Genomic DNA, 22,491 nt, shown 5'->3' with positions numbered 1-22,491 from the left:
TTCCCAAAGCAACCCCTTTTCAGCATGAAGGAGCCAGAGTGATCATTGCCCAGTTCGCTCTAACAGAAGTTAGGCTTTCAATCTTTGAGAGGTGGGAATGTAAGGAGTCAAAGGGGTAATAGGCAGTCAGAGTGGTTCCCTAGTAAAAATCTGGAATAGCGAGGTACCTGCTCCCCCCAAAAGATTATCTTTAGCAAATCAAAGTCTCCTGCTTCCGTAGGAATCTCCCTGTTATCTTAAGCAGAACAAAGTGTCTTGCTTTCTTAGGAATCTCCAAATTTACAAATTTACCATGAGAACAGCAAGGGAGTAGTGATTTTCACCTCCACCCTTATGGATGATTTTTTTTTTTAATCATAAGCGAGCCAGACAGGATGGAGAATTCTAAATCAGGCCATTGTTGAGTTTATCTCCACCTTGTTGACTGACAGTTTAGTCCCCAAGATTGTACTTTAAAACCCGAATGCTACAGGGCCTTTTGGGTTCTTTGCTCTCTTGGAAGGACCCCCCCCCAACCATGCTGCTCTGGCTGGAGGTCTTTGACACTAATAAATCTTTTTAAATCTCAAAAAAAAAACCAATATAATATAACTGGAGATGTGCTAAAGGGAAGCCTGAATGTTGGGAAGCTGGGGAATGGGACAGCAGGATCCAGGGGCCTCAGAGGAGATGACAGTGAATTGAGGATAAGTAGGGATAAGCCAGCAAAACTATTCTTTCCCTAGTTGTTTCTTGGATGGTTCTGCTCTTAGTCCTCCCAGTAGTATTTAGAAATCCACTTTCAGCATGACTTCTCCCATAGCACAGCCAATTACGTGTCCTTCCAATTCCACTGCTGTATTCAAACCTTGGGTAGGAGCACACAACTTTGGTTCCTACTGAACAGATATCCATCCCTGCTCAAGGCACAAAGCTGTCCCCAGAAGAAAGAAGGATGACAAAATTGAGTGAATCAAACCAAGGAAGAGTTCATTTCGGTGGTTTTAAGATCCAACTGACCATGTGATTCACAAAGATATAAGGGAATGCAGGCCAGCACTGTGGCACAGTGAGCTAAGCCCCTGCCTGTGGTGCCAGCATCCCATATGGGCACTGGTTCGTGTCCCAGCTGCTTCACTTCTGATCCAGGTCTTGCTATGGCCTGAGAAAGCAGTGGAAGATGGCCCAAGTGCTTGAGCCCCTGCACCCATGTGGGAGACCTGGAAGAAGTTCCTGGCTCCTGGCTTTGGATTGGTGCAGTTCCGGCCGTTGGAGCCACTTGGGGAGTGAACTAGCAAATGGAAGAGCTTTCTCTCTGTGTCCTCCCTCTCTATGTCTATAATTTTACCTTTTAAATAAATCAATACAATCTTTAAAAAAGGAAAAAGATATTAAGGGGGCAAAAAAGTAGGTAACTCCTGTGACACTGGAGTTACAAAATAAGCAGTTCCCCTTTACAAGGAAATGAAACTATATTATAAAAGAGACAACCCCAAGGATCAAAGCCATACTCACGTAAAATAGTAAAATTCACTGGCTTGAGAAATTGGGAAACTGTGACTTATTTTAATGATCTCTCCTTTTCTACAGAGGTGAACTCAGGAGTGACAGATAGCACTTTAGAGCACTGAGCAATTGGATTTGACCTGAAGCTTCACTCATCCTGGTTTCTAATCTGGCTTAGGAATATTCACGGAATTGATCACTATAAAGAAGTCCTAGGAGGAATGTTTTAAGATACCTTTGCTATGAAACAAGTATTGAAGATAAGAAGGTCAGTATGGTACATAAGCTGAGATGTAAATAACTCTCACTTGTTCCCCAGTGGACTCAAATGCCCACCTTTAGCACCAACCAAGACCAAGGGTAAGGATTTTGATATTTTTTCAAATACGAGAGGAGATAAGAGGAAAATGAGAGAGGAGCAAGTACAGATGTTCCTGAAGAATTCAGAAATGGGCCATTGGGGGATGGGCATTTTGGCACACCCTGTTAAGCCACCACTTGGGATGCCCATATCTTGCCTCCACCTCTTAGCCAGCTTCTTGATCATGCACCTGGGAAGGCAGCAGATGATGGCCTGAGTAGCTTGGACTCTGCCATCCTCATGGGAGACATGGATACATGTCCAGGCTTTGGACTTTGATTTGGCCCAGCTCTGGCTGTTGCAGGCATTCGAGGAGTGAACCAGTAGATGGAAAAGGGATAGGTTCATTCATTCATTCATTCATTCATTCTCTCTCTCGCCCCTCCCCCCATGTCTCCCTCTGTCACTCTGCCTTTCAGATAAATAATTTTTTTTAAATAAATGGGTCATCAAATAGAGCTAAAAACAGGCCTAGTTCTATCTATTTTCCAGTAAAGATTTACAAGTGGTGTTTTTAGCAGTCACGGCTAAACAATCTCAACAATCTCGTAGGGGAAAAATTATTAACTCCTTTTACAGACAGGAAAACTGGGGCTCAGAGACGATAAGGAGCTCGTGGAAAGGACTTCACACCCAGGCTTTCTGACTCCAAAGCTGTGCTCCTAAACATTCAACTGTCTCTTTAAGGTTTGCCATATCATTTTGAAATTTACCTCTGTGTGCTTTTTATTAACCTCTAATTGTTTGCTATATCCTAGCAAATCATCACAGAAACTCATATTTTGCATTTAAGTATAGAAGAAAAGGGTAAAAAAAAAATCAGGAGAGCTGAGTTTCTTTTCAAGGGGCCACCAAAAGCTTGCAACTCCCAAGAGTGTTTTCTTTGGCACTCAGTGGCTGAGTACTAGAAGCCACCCTTCTGAGTCAGTGTAATTAAAAAAAAAAGTTTCAGGGGGGTGTTACTGTCTGTAGAGGACAGTGTCACTCTGATGAAGTGACACTGGTATCACTATAGAAAGCTGACCAGCCACCTTATTAGGACAAGGTCAAGAGACTTATCATACCCAGCAGCCTTGTTTCAAATCAGAATGCATCTTCTCAACAGCCCTGGAGAGGAGGCGCCATTATCTCCATCTTCCTCATCATGTAACAGAATTTAATGTTAAATGACCTGCTCAAAGCACACAGTCAGTATTTGAACCCAGGATCGAAATCTCCAGCTGGGTCAATCTAAAGACTGTACTCAACCCACTGTGAACCAATCACTGGCTCTTGTCTTCTAACCTCTCTACAATCCTCAGCCTGTACCACTGATGATCAACCGGCTGAGACCACCTACAGACAGTGGGGACTGGCCATAAGCCCATGAGGCTTTTTCCAAAAAAAAAAAAAAAAAAAGATGTAAAAATGTATTTGGAGGACTGGCAACATCAGTGACACCAGCCTGCGAACTACCAAAGCATCTACTTTCAAGACAGCAATAAAACCTAAGGGGGTACAGAAGCCCTAACATGTTAATTCACTAATTCTTAAGAGCACTTATTTCCCTTTTTGGTCCCATTTCCTAAGTTTTACAGGCTTACATAGAAGAGTAGTGCATAGGGCAGTGATGGTAAGGAGAAACAAGCCTTACTCAAGCATCAGAATAACATTTCAAAGAGGAAATTCAGAGGTGAGAATTATTTGTTGAGGACCAGATATACTGAGACCTGCCCTGGAGGCCCTGAAATGCTATATTGTACAAACATGATCCAACTGAGCCCTCTTCTGACATTGTGTACTAGTAGGACATAAGCTACTTAAGGCAACAAGCCATTCAGCCACAGACATATCAACGTTGCACCATGCAAACTGTCTCTGCGTGGCACTTGAGACGTGTGAGTCGACCGAGAACAGCACATCCTGAAGGTGGCACACTGTATTAAGCCATCGGTCAGAAGCGTAAGCTGTGCTTTTCTCATTCGGTGCTGAAGGTGAAGCTATGGTATGTGACACCATAATCTCCAGGGATAAATGTCGCTCGATTGCCATAGAATAGGTCCTGATAAATAGCTGTCACTAAAGGCTACTTTTAAGATAAATCTATGATGAAAAATATGCCAGCCTAAGCCCTGAGATGTATTATTCCAAGTGGTGCTCCCCAAACTTGGCCATCTCGCCTTACCAGGATTTAAAAAACAAAAAACAAAAACAAACCAAACCTTAGCTGCCATGCATATTCCATGACATACCAAATTAAGTCATTTTCTACCAAATCCATTTCTCCTTCAAAGCGTTTCCATGACCAATATTGACTTACCTAAGGTAAGGCAGAATATATAAACTGCCACACTAGCAAGCTGCACTACACTTCAGTAATTTCATCCTAGGGCATACACGCCAGCTTACATAACAGTCCCCCGACCACCCCCAGTCAAAAAGAACATAGGGTAGTGCTTCTGCTCGCAGGCAAACTAAAGTGGAAATAAAATTCAAAAATGTCTGAGGGGACCAAGAACTTTATTTGTGAAAACAAACACCGAAACCCTATTTGTCCCTCTCTTTGTCTATCAGCCTTTCCTAAGTAGGCTAGAGGGTAAAGGAAGAACTAGCCTTGGGAAGACTGAGCTGGGAGGTGGAAGACCACACCTAGTTCCTAACACTTAAGCCATCCTGATAAGAGATGCTACCATGAACTACTGAGTCTTCAAGTCAGCATGATTTCAGTCTAAATTGGACTTACCTAGGTTCTGAATCAAAATGACTTCAGGACATGACTCAGTGCCATTGAACAGTATTTCCCCTGTTGTTTAACTGTACCCTCAGCCTCTTCTGTATTTTATCTTATATTATTTGCTTCCCTGTTGTTGCTTTCATTGGCTAGCCATGTGCAAAATTGTAGGTGCACTGCCTTGGGTACTTTGGAGAAAAGTCATCATATAAATCTAAAAAAAAAAACCCTAGACAACAAATAATAAACTACCTATTTTCACACGAGCACAAGGGAGATATGTATAGCAACTACTGCATACCACTGGCCTGTTTGGATGGCACTGTGATGAGTTTTGCATGTTTATACATATGTCTGAGTATGTATGCACTGTAGCATGTAGGTCTTTTCTTTACATGAGTTGTCTACCACCTGACTGAGGATTCTGAGGGTCTTTTCCATTTGCCATGCAAAATAGAGACTCGTCGGTGCTAGAAAACTGTCACATCTACCCACCCAAAGTCCTAGTAAATGTAAAATCATTGCACTATAACAACAGAATTAACTGTTATCTGTCTTTCCTAGACCCTAAGGGGGGAAACTATAATGTTCATCGCAGTTTGAAAACGTCTTTTGCTCATGGAAGGTGTTATGGGAGTTATGGGTTCTCCTGTCCACTCCCACTTGCTGATATGACCCAGTGCATCCCTCCAAGGCAGCAGAAGAGAGAGAAAGAGTCCTTTTACTCCACTTTTCTGAAACATCCAGAAGGTTTTGAAGGCAAGAAAAAAGCTCCTTAAGAACAAAACTAATTGATTGGCATATTCCCACTTTGAACTTTCCAATTAAGCAGAGACATCCTGGAGAGGCATTACAGTGAGCGACTTCCTGGTTCAGTGTAAGTAGGAGAGGGAATTGAGAGTGTGAGTGCAAGTGTGAGTGTGTATGTGTGTGTGTAATTTCTCAGGTGCATGGGGGCGGGTAAGACTGCACAGGGCAGAGTGAGGCACCTTCATGGCAATGTGCCTGCTGCAGAGTTCCGGGAATTTATTCTCTCAAGCCAGGTGTTCTGAGAGTCCCAGAGCTGTGAGAAAATACAAGGTGAATATGGATTCCTAATGGACAGAAGTGGCTATGTAGACCTGCCAGCCAAGAGGCAATAGCAATATCCTGGAGTGGACATCTGGAGCCAAGCCCATTCAGCCCTGCAAGGTGACAAATGAGCAGCGAGGGCTGAAGCAGAAGGAAGTAAGGTACCAGGGTGCTTCAACAGGTTCATGGGAACTGGAATTGAAAGTTTAATTCTGGTGCCGAGAAATGTTGAAATGTATGCATACTAGAAGACTTCAAAAAATTCATGGAAAATGCCTTTTGTGAAAATCAATGCACCAAAATAAGCTTGTAATCGCAGCTTTTCATGGACTTGGTGACATACTCTCGTATCTCACAACCAAGTAAAACAGAAGCAGTTTCCTGTGCAGTTGATACACCTCCAAGTCACCAGGGGGAGACAGGCTAATGGTAGGAGAGGCCAGCTGACTACATATATAGGGACAAGAAGAAAAGACTTCAGGGAGAACACCTGCAAAGGGTCCTAGTGATGAGGCCAGGTAACAAAGAGGACAGCATTTATGTGGTGGTCAAGGATGATGGGATGGGCAGCCTAAAGGTCTGGTTAGTCTGTCCCTAAGGTCAAGGGTAAGCCAAGCTGAATCTAGAGGTAGTGGGAGAGGCCTGCTAGAAAAGTAGTTTCTCAGCATTCTTATAAAAATGAATGGAAAAGTGATGAATAGATACAAAAATGTGCTATCTGCATGTAACAAAATATTATTTGGCTATAAAAAAAGAATGAAGTCGTAATACATGCTACAAGTTGGATGAACCTCAAAAACATTACGCTAACTAAACGATTCCATTTACATGAAACATTTAGAATCGATAAAGCAGAAAGCAAATTGTTGGTTGCCAGGTGCTGGGAGAAAGGCAAATGGAAAGTGACTAGTAATGAACACAAACTTTCCCATTGAGTGACTGCAATATCTTGGAAATAGAGAAGGTGGTTATACAACACCAGGACCATACTTCATGCCACCAAACTGTACATGTTAAAATCATTAATTTGAGGTATGTGAATTTTATGTCAATAAAACACACACATGTGCATACTCAATACAAATGGATAGAACCTTTGTTATGACCTCTCTGAGGGGAACTGTGCATAGGCTGCTGATGCTGGGACTGACTTGTTGATTTTCTGCTCTCATTCTCACAAGCATGTGAACTTCTCAGAAGGAGAAAGCCCTGGATTCTAGTTATCACTGTATGTCCCACAGGGCCCAGTACATATACTAGTGCCTCCGTATCCATTAGGATATGCACCAAGACTCTCAGTGGATGACTGAAATCACAGATAGTACCAAATCTTTACATATACACTATATTTTTCCTATAATACATACCTATGATAGTTTCATCTATACACTAGGTCCAGTAAGAGATTATAAATAATAACCAACAAGAAGATGGACAATTACAACAACAGATCATAATAAAAGCAATGTGAATGGGGCCTCTTTCTCTTTAAAAGCATTGTAGTATATACTATATTTATATGAGTAAGGATGGACTATTATATTAAGTATTCAATCTGTGTTGAATGATCTTGAATTATCAAATATAAACTGTAAATTCAAGGGGTGAGCATTGTGGTACAGTAGGTTAGGCTGTGGCTAGGGATGCCAGTAATCCCATATTGGATTCAAGTCTCAGCTACTCCACTTCCAATCCAGCTTCCTGCTAATTGACTTGGGAGGCAGCAGGTGATGGCTTAAGTACTTGGGTTCCTGACACCCATACTGGAGACCAAGATGGAACTCCCAGTTCCTGGCTTCAGCATGGCATAGCCCTGGCTGTTGTGAGCATTTGGAGAGTGAACCAGCAGATGGAAGATTCTCTGTTTCTCTCTCTCTCGTCACTCTTTCAAATAAGCAAATAAATCTTCAAAAAGTGTAGACAAAACTACATTCTATTTTTAAACTAGGGCTTTTTTTGTACATAAGCTTAAATAATTTATCTGCTATACTAATTTAAACATAAACTTGATTAAACAATGAAAATGGGCTTGCTATATCAGCATCTCCAAACGAAGAATGAAAATTAGTCAGCTATCTAGATATTTGTGCTAACAGTTCCAAAAGGATATTTGAATGTATTTACTCAAATGTTCACTCTTCACACAGATTCTATCAGTGCCAATGCAGGTAAAACCTACATTTATTTATTGCTAAGCCCAGTATTAGCTTCTGTGGGTTCCTTTATTTTTCTTGTGGTCCTGGGGACTCTCTAATTGAAATTCTCTGTAGTTTCACAGGGGAAAATGCTGGAAGATTTTCCGGCTTTGGCAGTTGTAGGAGATCTTTGCCCATAGGATCTGTGGGTGGCTCACATGAAAGAGGATATCTCACATGGACCAAGCTTGCTAATTTGAAGACTTCTCCGCTAAATCGTGGGAACCAAGCCACTGTTTATCTGATGCCAAGATGGGGTGGTGATGATGAGGAGGGAAGGACAAATGATACACTCACATAGCAGTCCCTGAGACCAGATCTGTGAAGACAGCCTGGTCATCCATCTTTCAGTAGAATATATTCATAAAAGATAAAAATTAAGAGCACATGAAACATGATCATATCTAGAGAGACAATAATTTGTTTAACTCTTCAAAATTCAAGTGAAGGTACATCCATGGTAGGAAGGGATAAACAGCTCTGATAACCCAGGTGACATGACCATTCCTCAATATTTCCTTCACCATCAATATTTTCTTTTTAACCAAGGGCTTCTACTGACAAGTCTCCTTCTCTGTCAGGATCCTTGATTTTCCTAATTTTTGTTGGCTAAAAGTAAATATTTTCATAGGAACACAAACCCTGCCTATAAAGATAACAAAGTTACAACCTACTTGACAATATGAAATGATAACTGTTACTTAAGATTAATTAAATGAGAAATTCAATGAAGAGCACTGGAAAGAGGTTTTAACTATAGATGAGAGAGACATCAATACAAAGTTAACCTTTATAAATGGTACAAATAGAGGACATACATGTCTTCTGGCTAAAGAACTTCATATTATTAAATGTATATTCCCAAGCAATTAAAAAAAAACAGTTTAACACATTCCCTAGCCTCATCATCGCATTAGGTCAGCAATGCAAGTACAGGTTAATTATAACCTGAGGTTACTAACCAAGGAAGAATCACTTCCTGGATTAGATCACCATTTTTCCGTCTACAAATATATTTGGCTTGATTTGTTTCCTTCATTCTTTACTTCCTTACCTTTTCCTTCCCTCCATCTCTACTTTCTTTCCTGGATAATATATGAAGGGGCTTTCCAAAAGTTCATGAAAAATGCTTATTATGAAAAACCTAGGGGCTGGTGCTGTGGTGTAGCGGGTAAAGCTGCCGCCTGCAGCGCCGGCATCCCATATGGGCACCAGTTCATGTCCCGGCTGCTCCTCTTCTGATCCAGCTCTCTGCTATGGCCTGGGAAAGCAGTGGAGGATGGCCCAAGTCCTTGGGCCCCTGCACTCGTGTGGGAGACCCAGAAGCAGCTCCTGGCTCCTGCCTTTGGATCAGCGCAGTTTCAGCCATTGCGGCCATCTGGGAAGTGAATCAGCAGGTGGAAGATCTCTCTCTCTCTCTCTCTCTCTCTCTCTCTCTCCCTCCCTCCCTCCCTCCACCTCTCCCTCTCCCTCTCCCTCTCTGTAACTCTGCCTTTCAAACAAACAAACAAATCCTTTTTTAAAAAAAGAAAAACATATGCATACGTTTCAAAGTATTTTGAACCAAAACAAAGTTACCTTTTAACTGCATTTTCCCATGAACTTTTTTCCTTCTTTCTGAAAAATATTTCTATTTATTTGAAAGGCAGAGTGACAGAGAAAGAGAGTGAAAACAAGATCATCTGCTGGTTTACTCCTCAAATGTCCACAACAGCCAGAGCAGGCCCAGGCCAAACCCAGAAGCCTGGGATTTCATCCAGGTCTCCTATTTGGATGGCAGGGTCCCAAGATGACTTGGGTCATCATCTTTCGCCTCCCAGGCATTAGCAGGAAGCTAGATTGGAAGTGGAGGAGCCTGGACTCGATCCCAGGCACTCTGATACTAAGTGGTAGCTTAACCTATTGCTCAATAACACTTGCCCCTCCATGACCTTTTTGGAGTTCTTTCATGTATCAAAAAAAAAAGTTGTTTAGAAAGAATATATGATTCTTAAGAATAAATAGGAGTTTCTACAAAATTTATTTTATTTTATTTTGTTAAATGCCTTAAGGTACTTGAAGTTAGCAAATTAAATAAAAATTCTTAGTTAACAGAGTTCCTAAATGTTGCAAAAATGCACTTGGCTAACTTTTGGCCTCATTTGAATCTAGCAGGCTTTGCATTCCACCATTTGATAGATGAGAAATTCTTGGTTACAGGGCAACATCCTTCATAAAAGTACCCTGGACATGAAGTAGTTAATAAGAGCAAAAATTCAATTTAAAAAATTCTACCAATTCAAAACCATAGGACTGGGAAGAAATTCTTCTGAATTTACTAAAACTAGATAAGCTGATTTGTCTCTCTAAGCAACAGAAGATATATCTAGTGGGGTTATAACATTTGCTTTAAAAATTCATAGCAATGGCTGGCGCCGCGGCTCAATAGGCTAATCCTCTGCCTGCGGCGCCAGCACACCGAGTTCTAGTCCCGGTTGCCTCTCTTCCAGGCCAGCTCTATGCTGTGGCCCGGGAGTGCAGTGGAGGATGGCCCAAGTCCTTGGGCCCTGCACCCGCATGGGAGACCAGGAGAAGCACCTGGCTCCTGGCTTCAGATCAGTGCAGCGGCCATTGGAGGGTGAACCAACGGTAAAGGAAGACCTTTCTCTCTGTCTCTCTCTCTCACTGTCCACTCTGCCTGTCAAAAAAAAAAATTCATAGCAATGAAGAAACCAATATTAGTGCTTGATACATAGGGGGTGCTCAAGTACGTTTTGGGTAAGTAAATAAGTGAATGAACATGTTACTAAATAAATATAAACTCAAATTCCATTTTTAATAGGATATCATGGTTAAAACAGGTATTCAGAAGTTGTTGGTTTCTGTCATATTAATGTAACTGTGGCTAAGTCAAAGAGAAGATTTCTCATCAAGTTTATGAAAGAAACAAATATTTGACCTGTGGGTATTTTCCTTTTACAAATACTATATTGTCTGTGCCTGTATTATTTGTTTTCTGAAAGATTTATTTATTTATTTATTTATTTGAAAGAGTTACCGAGGGTGGAGAGAGATTGAGATTCCATTCACTGATTCGCTCCCCAGATTGCTGCAAAAACTGGGGCTGGGTTAGGATGAAGCCAGGAGCTTCATCTGGGTCTCCCAGGTTGGTGACCGGGGCCCAAGTACTTGGGCCATCTCTGCTGCTTTTCCCAGGTGCATTAGCAGGGAGCTGAATCAAAAGTGGAGCAGCTAAGATATGAACTGGAGCTCATGTAAGATGCCAGTTTCACAGGCAGCAGCTTTATCTGCTATGCTACAACGCTGCCTCCTCTATCTGTCTTAGAGCATCAGCTTTTGACAAAGCTAAATACCAAATGTTTTTTTCTAACAATGACAAAATCCGTCACAACAGTGAAGTGCATTTCTATGAGTCTACTTAGTACCTGATGAGCTTTCAGGATAGCAAGTACACATGGTTTCTCCAGGGTAGGGTGGGTTGCCTGGCATCATTAACCCCTCCAGCATGGTTCAAATTTGCAAGAGGGAAGTCTCTGTCCATGCAAATTCAGTGCATCATCCAGGGTGGCAGGCAACATTATTCTTTTGCCTCAGGTCAGCAAAATAGCTTAGATCAGAAACAAGCAGTTTTTAAACTTGAGTCTTGTCTTTTATTGAGGATAGGGGAGGAAGAGAAGCACGTGGCATTATGCAAGGGGCTTCATATTTATGCTATCACCTAATAGTTCCAACACTGTGACAGACCTTCCCCTCACCCGGAGACTTCCAGGGTAAGTGACTCACCCAACACTACACATGGTAAATAGCAGCACTGACATGCAAAACCAAGTTTGTGTAGCTCCAAAACCTTTCTCTACATGTCCATTATATTACATTGCTAAAATAAACTCTACTTAGCAGCCTATGTCCTTGGTCTTGAGGCCATGAAAATATGAGGGGTCATCAAAAAGTTAATGGAAAATGTGTATTAGGAAAAAAATTCACATGGATTTTAAAATCTTTTGCCCCCAAATAAACTTATCTTCTTATCTTCTACTTGTTACTCATTTAAATAGTTGGGGGGGGGGGAGAGAAAGTAAGCATTCTTTCTTATCTGTTGGTTCACACCCCAAATGCCCAGGTCTGGTCCAGGGCTGGAGATAGGAGCTAGAAAGGTAATCTGGGTCTCCTACATGGGCGGCATGTATCCATTCACTTGAGCCATGCCCACTGCCTCATCAGGTCTACATTAGCAGGAAGCTAGAGTCAGGAGTCAGAGTCAGAATTGAAACCGGTGATCACTGACATCATAAATAAGAGTGTCAATTGTTAAATCAACAACAGGTGCACTTGCTCCCCATGTAGGAACTCTGTCCTTAATGAGTTGTACTATGAGAATTAACTGCAAAATGTGTTCTCAAACAGTACTTTATACTTTGTGTCTGTGTGGGTACAAACTGTTGAAATCTTAGTATAGGGTTGGTCTTCTGTATATAAAGTTAATTAAAAACAAATCCTAATGAAGAATGGGATGGGAAAGGAAGTAGGAGGTGGGATGGGAGTAGAGGTGGGAGGGCGGGTATGGGGGGAAGAACTGCTATATTCCTAAAGCTGTACCTATGAAATTTGAATTCATTAAATAAGAGCTTTCTTTAAAAAAAGAGAATTGAACCCATGCGCTCCAACGTGAGACACGGGCATCTTAATCACTATACTACATGCCCACTCCCTAAATTTAGCTTTAATTTCATTTTTCTATGAATTTTTGAAGTACCTTTCTATTAGCTCTCTATAGTAGGCGAATTGTGTTTTTCACCCTTATAATACACAGCATCTAGCCTGGTGCCCAGTACATAATATCTTAAAGCATATATGTTGAAGGGGTGAGTGAATGAATAAATTAGTATGGAAAAAACCATAGAGACTGTCAGAGCTGGAGGGGCTCATTTTGTTAATGGGGAAATCAAGGCTAGCTCTATGTAAGTGATTATTTACTGAAAGATGCAGAACTTGATTTCAGGACTTTTCTGTATACCTCTCTACCACATACTACTACTTGTACAAACATTTTTGGAAGCTGCATGGGGTTTCTTCAGGACTCTGGACTCTTGATTTAATTCCATAAAAGCAAGCTTTTCGTTAAACACATAAACCTATGGCGTTAGGAATACCATTATCCCACCAGAATGAAAACTCCATGAAGACAGGAAATTTTGTCTGTTTCATTCCCTTCCACATATCTGGCACTTAGAAAATACCAGTAAATATTCATAATCAATGAATACTATTTTTCAGTAATGAGGTGACAATGGTTAGCATAGATTATACTGTTAAGGACTGAAATCATTGAACATTTCATTAAAATTGCTCAGTGAAATGATTCTCCACTCTCACCTCCCTCTCTTCTTTCCTTCATCTTCATCTCTAAAAAGGGGGGGAAATAATGGTATTCATTTCACAGGATTTTTGTAAAGATAAAAAGTGTTGATACAAAGATTGCACTTAGCATGGTGCCTAATATACAGTTAACTCTGAATAAATGATAGCTACTTACATGATTGCTAAAAATCAAATAAATAAGGATCACATTAGGAAAAGACGGAAGAACCAAAGACAAAAAAAGAGCTGGTTCACACCTCACCCTTTGTAAAATGTCCCTGAACACACAGTTCTCTGTGCATCCAAGTTTGTAAATTCCATTAGAGCTGTAACTATAGACAGCATCAGGAACATCACAGAAGCTCCTACGTATGCTTTGGCTAGAATTTTTCTTGTGAAACTAATGGGAGCAAAGAGAACCTTCAGACAAACATATGATGATGATTCCTCAAATACTGCTAGATTTAAATGGTAAAACAGATCACCTCTCCACGAGTTCTTGTCCATTCCAGCAAAGGGTGTCATTTTCCGCCACAGGGCTGTGGCTGCAGATGTAGCCAGGCAGAGCACTATAGAAGCTGATGAAAGACTTCAACTTCTGAATTAGTTCCCTGAAAGAAAAACAAAACATCTGTGCATAAGAGGCAAGTAAGCCCAGTGTGAGAAAAGTTTAATTTCCTTATCAGCATGACAGAAAGGCGCTGGCAGACGGATTAGAGCAATAAATGATTTTTAAGGACATTCTTGGTTACACGGCCACAATTTAGTTTATTTTTAAATCAATAAAATGATATTAGAAAGAAAAAACATCGCCTGCCATGTAAGACGCTGTTCCTATCAGAGGATGATTTAATTCCAACATCCATTTTCCAACACGGTTAGCAGCTTCCATTCTTCGTTCAGAACGCTGTTACCTGCATTCTCAAAGGTGCTGATTACAAGGCACACTGGAGCACTACATATCTTTGCTTTCTGAATGTAATTGAGTGCACTGATTGTAATTGACAATGCTATTGCCCTAGAGATGGCCCCTTTCCATATAGGCTCTGGCTAATGGCTGCAGATCAGAATTTCAGGGTGCTCAGAACAGTACAAGCCCTCTGCCAGTCTCCTGACAACCTAGTCAGGGGAACTCACACTGCTAGAGGAGGAAGGTTTCTTTGTTCTTTGTAGGTATCTCGTGTTTCCTATGAGGAGGAGAGTAGGGGGAGAGGTTTCTAGCGCATTTTATCACTTGCTTTGGTTTTCACGCTGTATAGGATAAGACAAGCATGAGAAAGAGACAAAGAATGTGTACTATGTACGCAAATATGTATAAGACACATAAACACCTGCACAATTTCTTGCATATTATATTGTTTCAGACAGGCATGGATACACAAAATTAAGACACCAGAGACTCAACAGATGTGTGTTTTTAAAGAAATATTAAAATATCTATGTAGTAGGTATCTAGTGGTAAACACACAAAAATTATTTTCTAAAGTAACGTTCTTGAGAGAAATAAAGGTAAAATGTCCATTGCATCCAAGTGTATTGTAAGTCTACACTAAGTCATGGAAATTCTGGTCAGAGAATTTTCTGGCAGTGAAGTAACTGTTCAATACTGTCTACAGGCTAAGAATGGACTGGCCTGATATACAGGCCTCTCGAGGAGTCAGAGGCCTGAATCTCATCGCAACAGTGGTGCAGTCTTAGGCTCCAAAATGCCTTCTGGGGTTTGATCTTAGATCTGGCCAAAAGAGGAAGACTTGTGAAAATGATCTCCTTGCACTTAGTGTACCTTTCTATTTTATTACCATAAACCTACTTATATCAGCTAATGATTTGAGAGAGGGAAAACAGAGAGAGAGAGAGAGAGAGAGAGAGAGAGAGAGACAGAGACAGAGAGAGAGAGAGAGAGAGAGCGAGCGAGCTCTCAGCACATGTTCACAAAGGCTCAGGCACAGTAAAAGCCAGCGTGATGGACAGAACAACTCAAGGAATGTTATTGGGACATCCATAACTCCTTATACTCCAACAGTTGCTTCCTGCTACGCTCATGCCACCCTTGAAGCCTACTCGTGGTGGCTGAGCACCATCAATCTCCAAAGAGAACAGGCTCAATACAGAGCTCTGAAAATAAAAGTCAACATTATAGTTTCTCACAGAGGAAAAAGATGGGTTCAATTAACAGCTAATAGGAGAGGTGCTCTGTTTTACAAGGTAATAATACAGTTTCCAAGAGTGGAAGCTGAAAGACTAAAGGCTCAGGCTGAGTAATTCTCCCCACTCCATGAGGAAGCAGAATATGGCCATTATTCTATGGGAAACGATGGCCTTCTCTTTAATGAAAGAGTTTCCCTTAGGCATCCTCTTACCTCCAAACCCTCGCACACTAACAGCACACAGAATGAAAAATTGAACCCTAGCAATGTCTTCCCAATTTGATTTCCCTAGAAGTTAAAAAAAAAAAAAAACCACCCTGAACTTCTCCCGGCCTCTCAACCTTTGCAGTTTTCTTAGCTGATCATAAAGATCATTGACAAGTTCAAGAAGATCCAGATGAAATTCGATCTAAATGTCAAGGGGCTGAGAGCCTGCAATAAACATAAAGCCTCCCATTTCAGTATGGAAGGATATTACCTGGAAGGATGCAGATACAAGTCTAAGGAAACCACAAAGAATGTGAGTAATGTGAACACAGTCTGGGTCATCATATTCTTGAACTTGGGGATTCTCTTTGAAACATGAACAAGGCAACTTGGGGAAATAGGAGTAAAAGGTCATCCTACTTCATAGAATACTCATAACTTCCGCAAGACATGTAAGATGGACAGAGTAAGAGACTGTGCTTTTCAAGCTTACTTCCAAATGATTTATGTTGAATTTGCAACAGTTTCATGTAACAACCATGCCATAATGATGGCTGGCTCCTGAGAACAGCCCATTTAACTCTGTGATGAGTATTATTATTTAAACACCCTGATTTTGGAGTCTGACTCAGCTGGATCTCAAATGCCAGGTATTCTCTCACTTATCTAGCAGGGAAACATTAGGCAAAATCTAGACTGCTCTGAGCTTTAGTTTCCTCACGTGTAAAACGAGACAATGATGCACCTGTCTTGAAAGACAACTGTGATGATTCAATGAAACCACACATTTAAAATGTTTAGCAAAGCATTCACACGAGTCATCACAAGCAAACACAGAGAAATCCTGCCTCAATTAAAATATTTTCAGGTTCCACATGACTTTATGTGCACAAGCTAACTGAAACTCTCATCTGGTCCATTGTTGTGATATAGTGGGTTATGTCACCACCTACAGTGCTGACATCCCATATGAGTACCAGTTTGAGTCCTGGCTGCCCCACTTCTGATCCAGCTCCCTGCTAATGCACCTGGGAAAACAGCGGAGGATGGCCTAAGTCCTTGGGCCTCTGTACTCACATGGGAAACCAGGAAGAATCTCCTGGCTCCTGGCTTTGGCCTGACCCAGCCCCGGTCATTGCAGCCATTTGGGGAGTGAATCAGAGAATGGAAGATCTCTCTGTCTCTCCCTCTCCCCTAACTCTTTCAAATAAATACATATGTAAATATTTTTTAAAAGCCCTCATTTCTTGAGCTGAGTATTAATAACTACAACCATGTTCTTTTCCATCACATTTCTCCTAGTGTTCTTTTTTAAACACTAGCTAGGTACTGGGCTGGGTAAATCTCTTGACTAATTTGGTGTAGCAGCTTGAATGGTCTTTTTCTGCAAGCCTGGCAAGGAGATAGTGGTAGACCACACAGAAAATCATGTCTGAGAATTTAAGCATCATATGTGGAGGGCCAAGATGAAATGTAAAAAGATAGATTCATCATCAGATAAATGCAAATCAAAGCCACTCTGTAATACTTTACATTCACTTAGGATGGCTATAAAAAAAAAAGCAGACAATAACATGTGTTGGTGAGAATGTGTTGAAGTTGGAACCCTTAAACATTGTTGGTAGGAATGTAAAATAGTGCAGCCACCATTGAAAAAACCTGTCAGTTCCTCATACAGTTAAGTATAAAGTTACCAGATGATCCAGTGATTTCTAAGTATATACCCAAAAGGACTGTAAATAGGTACTCATATAAGTACATGTTCTTTGCATCAAAATTAATAAAATTAGTAACCAAAATGTAGAAGACGACAAATGTCCATCTTCTGACAATTACAAAAGATGTGTGCCATATACACTCAGACTCATACTCACACACATACACACACGAGAGGTCTTCAAAGAATTCAAGGAAATTTGGTATTATGCAAAATAATACATGCTAACAGGCCCCAGGAAAAAAAGAGTTTCCTTATAGAAGTTGCCATTCAATGTGTTAAATGCAGAACCACAGGCTAGGGCCTGTTAGCATGAATTATTTTGCACAATACCAAATTTCCTTGAATTCTTTGAATACATGGATTGCAATCTTTTATACCAGATAAGGTTTCTCTTAATTCAATTTTCCCACAAACTTTTTGAAGTTCCTGAGTATATATAATGGAATATTATTCAGCCCTCAAAGAGAATGGAATTCTGATGCATGCTACAGTATGTGTGAACTTAGAAAATACTAAGTGAAAGAACTCAGTCATGTAACACTACATATTTTATGGTTTATGTATGTGATACGAGCAGAAAAAGCAAATCTGGATCTCAAATCCTTCCCAGTCCCTGGGACAGGAAGCAGTACGTGCCCTTTGGTGAACAAAGAGCAGGGCTTGCATGCAAGCAAACTGGGCAACACCCAAGGGGCCTAAAGGACAGTGTCACAGTGCAGGCCTTTCCTTCATGCAGAGCCTTCTGAGGTGCTGTGGGTCCCCAAGGAGACGTTGACTCCGGAAAATAAATCAACATGTACTATTTTGCAGGGTACAAAGCAAGACTTTCTAAGCTGGTGGAGAGTTAATGAGCTTCTCAAAGGACAGCAACAACAGGTGATAATGTCCTCTGACACCACAGCAGCAGAGTGTGACAGGAATAGTTTACCTCCTACTGTGCTTTCTGGGCCTATGTCTTCTCTCCTCCCCTCTGTTCCTTCCTATCCATCCTTCCTAAACTTCTTCAGCAAGATAAGAATTACATATATTTTATTTTCTCTTTTCTTCAAGCTTTACAGTCTCCTGTTTATAATTTTCAAAAGAGATAAGTTGATTATTTGTTTTTCTCTCTTAAAAGAAAAAACACCTCAAACCAAATTATGTGATGCATTAGTTATCCATGTATGAATCGGTTAAGATTTTTTTCCCTTTATCACAGACAACAAAAGCATCTTTCCCCAAGACACTCTGCTCAACTGGATTGTCTGCAGAAAACATAAAAAGATAGAAAGTTGGGACAATTAGTTGCCCGAGATAGGAAAAAGTGTTTGGTTGAAGGAAATGTTCTTGGATTCCAATTTCATTTTACTTACTACATACACACCAAATACACCGCTGACGTATAAATGGTGGCATCTATTGCTCTCAGTTAGGATGAATTCAATATTTGCTTATGGCCCTGGAAAAAAAAAGAGTCTCCGCATAGAAATTGCCATTCAGTGTGTTAAATGTGGAACCACAGGCTGGGGCCTGCTAGCACACACAAGTCATTTTCAAATGTTGTGCTAGGTGCAAGTGGTCTTCCATCAACCTGGAGAGAAGCACCCCCTTCTCTGGTTGTGGGGCAGGGGACTGCCTTTGCTTTCTTGCAATGAGTGTCTTGGGCAGGCATCAAGGCAGGACTACTTAGAAACCACTGTAAGTAAAAGCAGCTTTTTCATCTCCAACTGTAGATCATGAGCTTTCTTTTCCTGTGTGATTAAGGTTCATTTTTTTCTTAATGTGAGCTAATGTGAGCTCATTATTTTTTTAAAAAAATTTACATAAAAGTACATAAACTAAAATAACCAAGACTGGAACGACACAACTTCATGTCGAATTCTGCTGGAGAGAGCCCTTCAGAGTCTGACTCTTAGCTACAACTTTCTCCCATTCTAGAGCCTAGCCCGTACATCTTGTCCTCCTGTTCCCTTTGCTTGGAACATGTTCCTTTCCCTCCTCCAGCTTTTGAATTCCTACTTACCGTTCAGGCTGAACTCGAAAGTTACTTTTCCAAGAAGCCTTCTTTGACTCTTTCAGGAGAGCTGTTGATTTTGCCATCTGTGATGCTGCCACTCTTTTGTACCTGGCCTTGTTTTGGCCCCCACTTCAATGTATGAAAAGTATTTATTTGGAGATCTGTCTCACTAACTAGGCTATGATGAATGGAGCACCTCTATTCATCATAGCCTAACCTTTACACAACGCCAACTATACAGATGATGTTGACAAACATAGAAAGCAGCAGAGACCTATTTAGGACAGACTGATCTGTACCAGATCAGAAGCTGATTGATTTACTCAGGATATACTTGTGTTTTGTTCAGAGGGTGGAAGGCATCACCAAGCTTACAAAGCTACCTAGTCAGAGTAACAGCCTGAGATGGAGTACGAGTAAGCATTGATTTTGGATGAGGGAGCTGAGATCAACTTTTGTCTGTTTTGGTTTTTTTAGGTGATTTACTAGTGTCTTCTAAACCATTGCCCCTTTAGCCAGAGTCAGGGAAGTGTAGAAAACAGAGGACTTGGATACAAAAGTGGAAGAACAGTGATTTTCTCACAGGTTAGCAGTTGGGCCAGAAGCTTGATGCAAACTGGACCATTCTACTATAGATTCTGAGTTTGGAAAAAGGAAAGATATTATTCATGTATTTTACCAAATATTATATGAGATATGAAAAGAACAAGGAAAACTGTTTCCTAAGTGGTGAAGGACACATTGAGGAGGGCAAACGGGGAGACGCTGACAACTGAGATGTGCTGCCAAAAAAAAAAAAAAATCTGATTGCTTGTATTCTCATTGCAATACTTGTGCATCCTATTCTGCCCTCATTGTTTTCCATCTGACAGATAATTTACCCCTTAAAGAAACACTGAGTCCCATACATAAACTACCAGTTGAGTATCCAATTGCCTTTAAATTGAACTAAGCTATTTAGATGTGTGTTGCAAACTACCCAGCTGGGGGCAGACAAAACAAACAGATGACTTCTGAATGCTATCAAAGGGATCCTGCATTTCTTTGTGTGTTGTTATTTTAATAAGGCAAAAGGCTTTACAACTCATAATCAGATTCAGATAGCTTCCTCACAACTTTCACAGTCTAAATGTTACTAAAAGGTTCCTTTCCAATTACCAGATTTTTAATGAGAGGATGGAGCTTGGGCATGGGTGTGGTGGGGGTGGGAGCACATATATTTTTTCTGGACAGTGTAAAATGCTGTGCAGAACATACTGAGAAATTTTTAGGGGCTACTAACATTCTGCCCAAACAAACTCTTAAGCTTCAGATTGGAGGGGCAGTGCATTTACCAGATTATCTTAATCCTCACTTCTTCCCTCTCCGTAACAGGGTTTGTATTGTCATTTTAAGGCAGGTAAATCAAGTCACTCTCCTGTTTTTTGTCTGTTTTCTTCTTCCACCATAGATTTCAGAAAGAAGGGCTCCATCTCAGACTCTAATGCTTCAGTTTGGGGAAAAAAGATGAGCAACATCACAGGGCAGGCTAATGCTCCCAACACCCAAAGGAGCCCTGCCTGACCATCATTTATTCCCATTGACAGCTTGTATCAGTTTTTCTTTTTCTCCTTTCTTTTATTTGAAGGCTAGCCACAAGTTCCAAAAATACAATCTGAACAAAGTGCCAAATCCAACTGCCCAAGCAAAAACGCATTTATTAATTTCTTCTTGCCCTGAAAGAATCAACATCCATAGAGCTCTCTCTGGTAAGGTGAAAGGAAACAGGTCACACAGAGCCCAAGAACAGAAGTCATGACAGCAAGGTCTCTGTAAACTTCCTACTTACAAATGTGTCTGCAGTGACAGGAAAATTCCAAAATGAGACTGGATTGTTGTGTTTATTCTGATATCAGCTCCACGTGTGATTGTTACAAATCCACCTAAAACTTCCTCCAAGAAAGCCCTACTTAACTCACCTAGAAACAGCTTCTATTGTCCCCTGTAGATGGCTAACTCTGTACTCTGGACATTCTTTTGCTTTAGAACTGATTATTTGTACTTAAGTCCATTACTACATTAGATTGTGCTAGAAAACAGAGATTATGCCTTGGTATTTTCACTGCCTAGTATAATACATTCTGGTGTATCCTAGGTGTTTAATAAATTTTGATTACAGATATATCTATAACTTATTTCCATCAAATATGGAAGAAGTTTCTACTAAAGAGCAATGCCTTAGATGAGCTGAAGTTAATTCCTTAGGTGGCTCAGGCAGACGATGGACAAAGGACAGTCACTAAAGAGGGCCTTGATAAATGGCCTAATGTTATCTTCCTGGAGGGAAAGAAAAAGAAATTACCAAAGAACACCTGTGCTATAAGAAAATGGTTCTCAAACATTTTGCTGTCAGAGTTCCTGGCTATTCCTCCTTTCAGGAGGTGGAGCTTACTTTCCCACCCCGTGAGTATGTATCATAACCAGTGGCTTGCTTCGAACCAATCAAATATGCAAGAATTGACAATATGTTTGCTTCAAAACTAGGATGCTAAAGACAACACAGAGTTCTCCTTATTGTCATCCGTGGATCACGTACTCTGGGGAAGCCAGCTGCCATGTCCTCAGGAGAGTCATGAGGTTCTTGCGGCTGTGGCACTGAGGCTTCATTACAACAACTAGCAGTAACTTGCTGAACCTGAACTTGAACCTGAGTCACTTTGGAAGTGGATCTTCTAGCCTCAATCAAAACTTGACTAAAATTGCTTTAGAGACTTTAGAGAGCTGAGAATCGCCCAGCTAATAAGCTGTTTCCAAATTCGGGACAGACAGAAACAATGAGATAATAAATGTTTGTTGCTTTAAATAACTATGTGTAGGGATAATTCGTTATGCATCAATAGATAACTAAAACATTCTCAGTACAATCTTCAAAATTATTGAGGACTCCAAAGAGCTTTTAGTTAGACACCATGTATCTATTAATATTTACTCTTCTAGAAATTAAAACTCAGAAAAAGTTTTCAAGATTATTAATCTGAAACTAATAATCAGAAACCCATACAGTATGAAAATGAATGAGAAAAGTGACACTGTTTTTCCTTTTTGCAAGATATCTTTGCTGTCCAGCTTGATAGTCAATAAGTAGATCCTCATATTGCCTTCTGCATTGAATTTGTTGTTGCAGTATGCTGGTTTGGTTGAAGTATACGAAGTATATGAAAATCCAGCTTCACACAGATATACAGTTAGCAAGACAATGATC

The 22,491-nt window shown here is 40.6% G+C and overlaps 1 protein-coding gene across 1 annotated transcript in view; it reads right to left on the bottom strand.

The window, feature by feature from the left end:
- GPC3 (glypican 3) overlaps window positions 1-22,491 on the bottom strand; it is a 454,515-nt gene that overhangs the window by 143,083 nt on the left and 288,941 nt on the right. Inside the window, exon 5 of the mRNA XM_062183209.1 lies at window positions 13,666-13,791. Coding sequence (XP_062039193.1) covers window positions 13,666-13,791 — 126 coding nt within the window. The remainder of the gene's footprint in view (window positions 1-13,665; window positions 13,792-22,491) is intronic.

This window comes from Lepus europaeus, chromosome X (genome assembly GCF_033115175.1).
Source record: "Lepus europaeus isolate LE1 chromosome X, mLepTim1.pri, whole genome shotgun sequence".
In the NCBI taxonomy this organism is placed as follows: Eukaryota; Metazoa; Chordata; class Mammalia; order Lagomorpha; family Leporidae; genus Lepus; species Lepus europaeus.
Note: the sequence above shows the minus strand (reverse complement) of the source record. Positions and strands in the feature narration are given on the sequence as shown.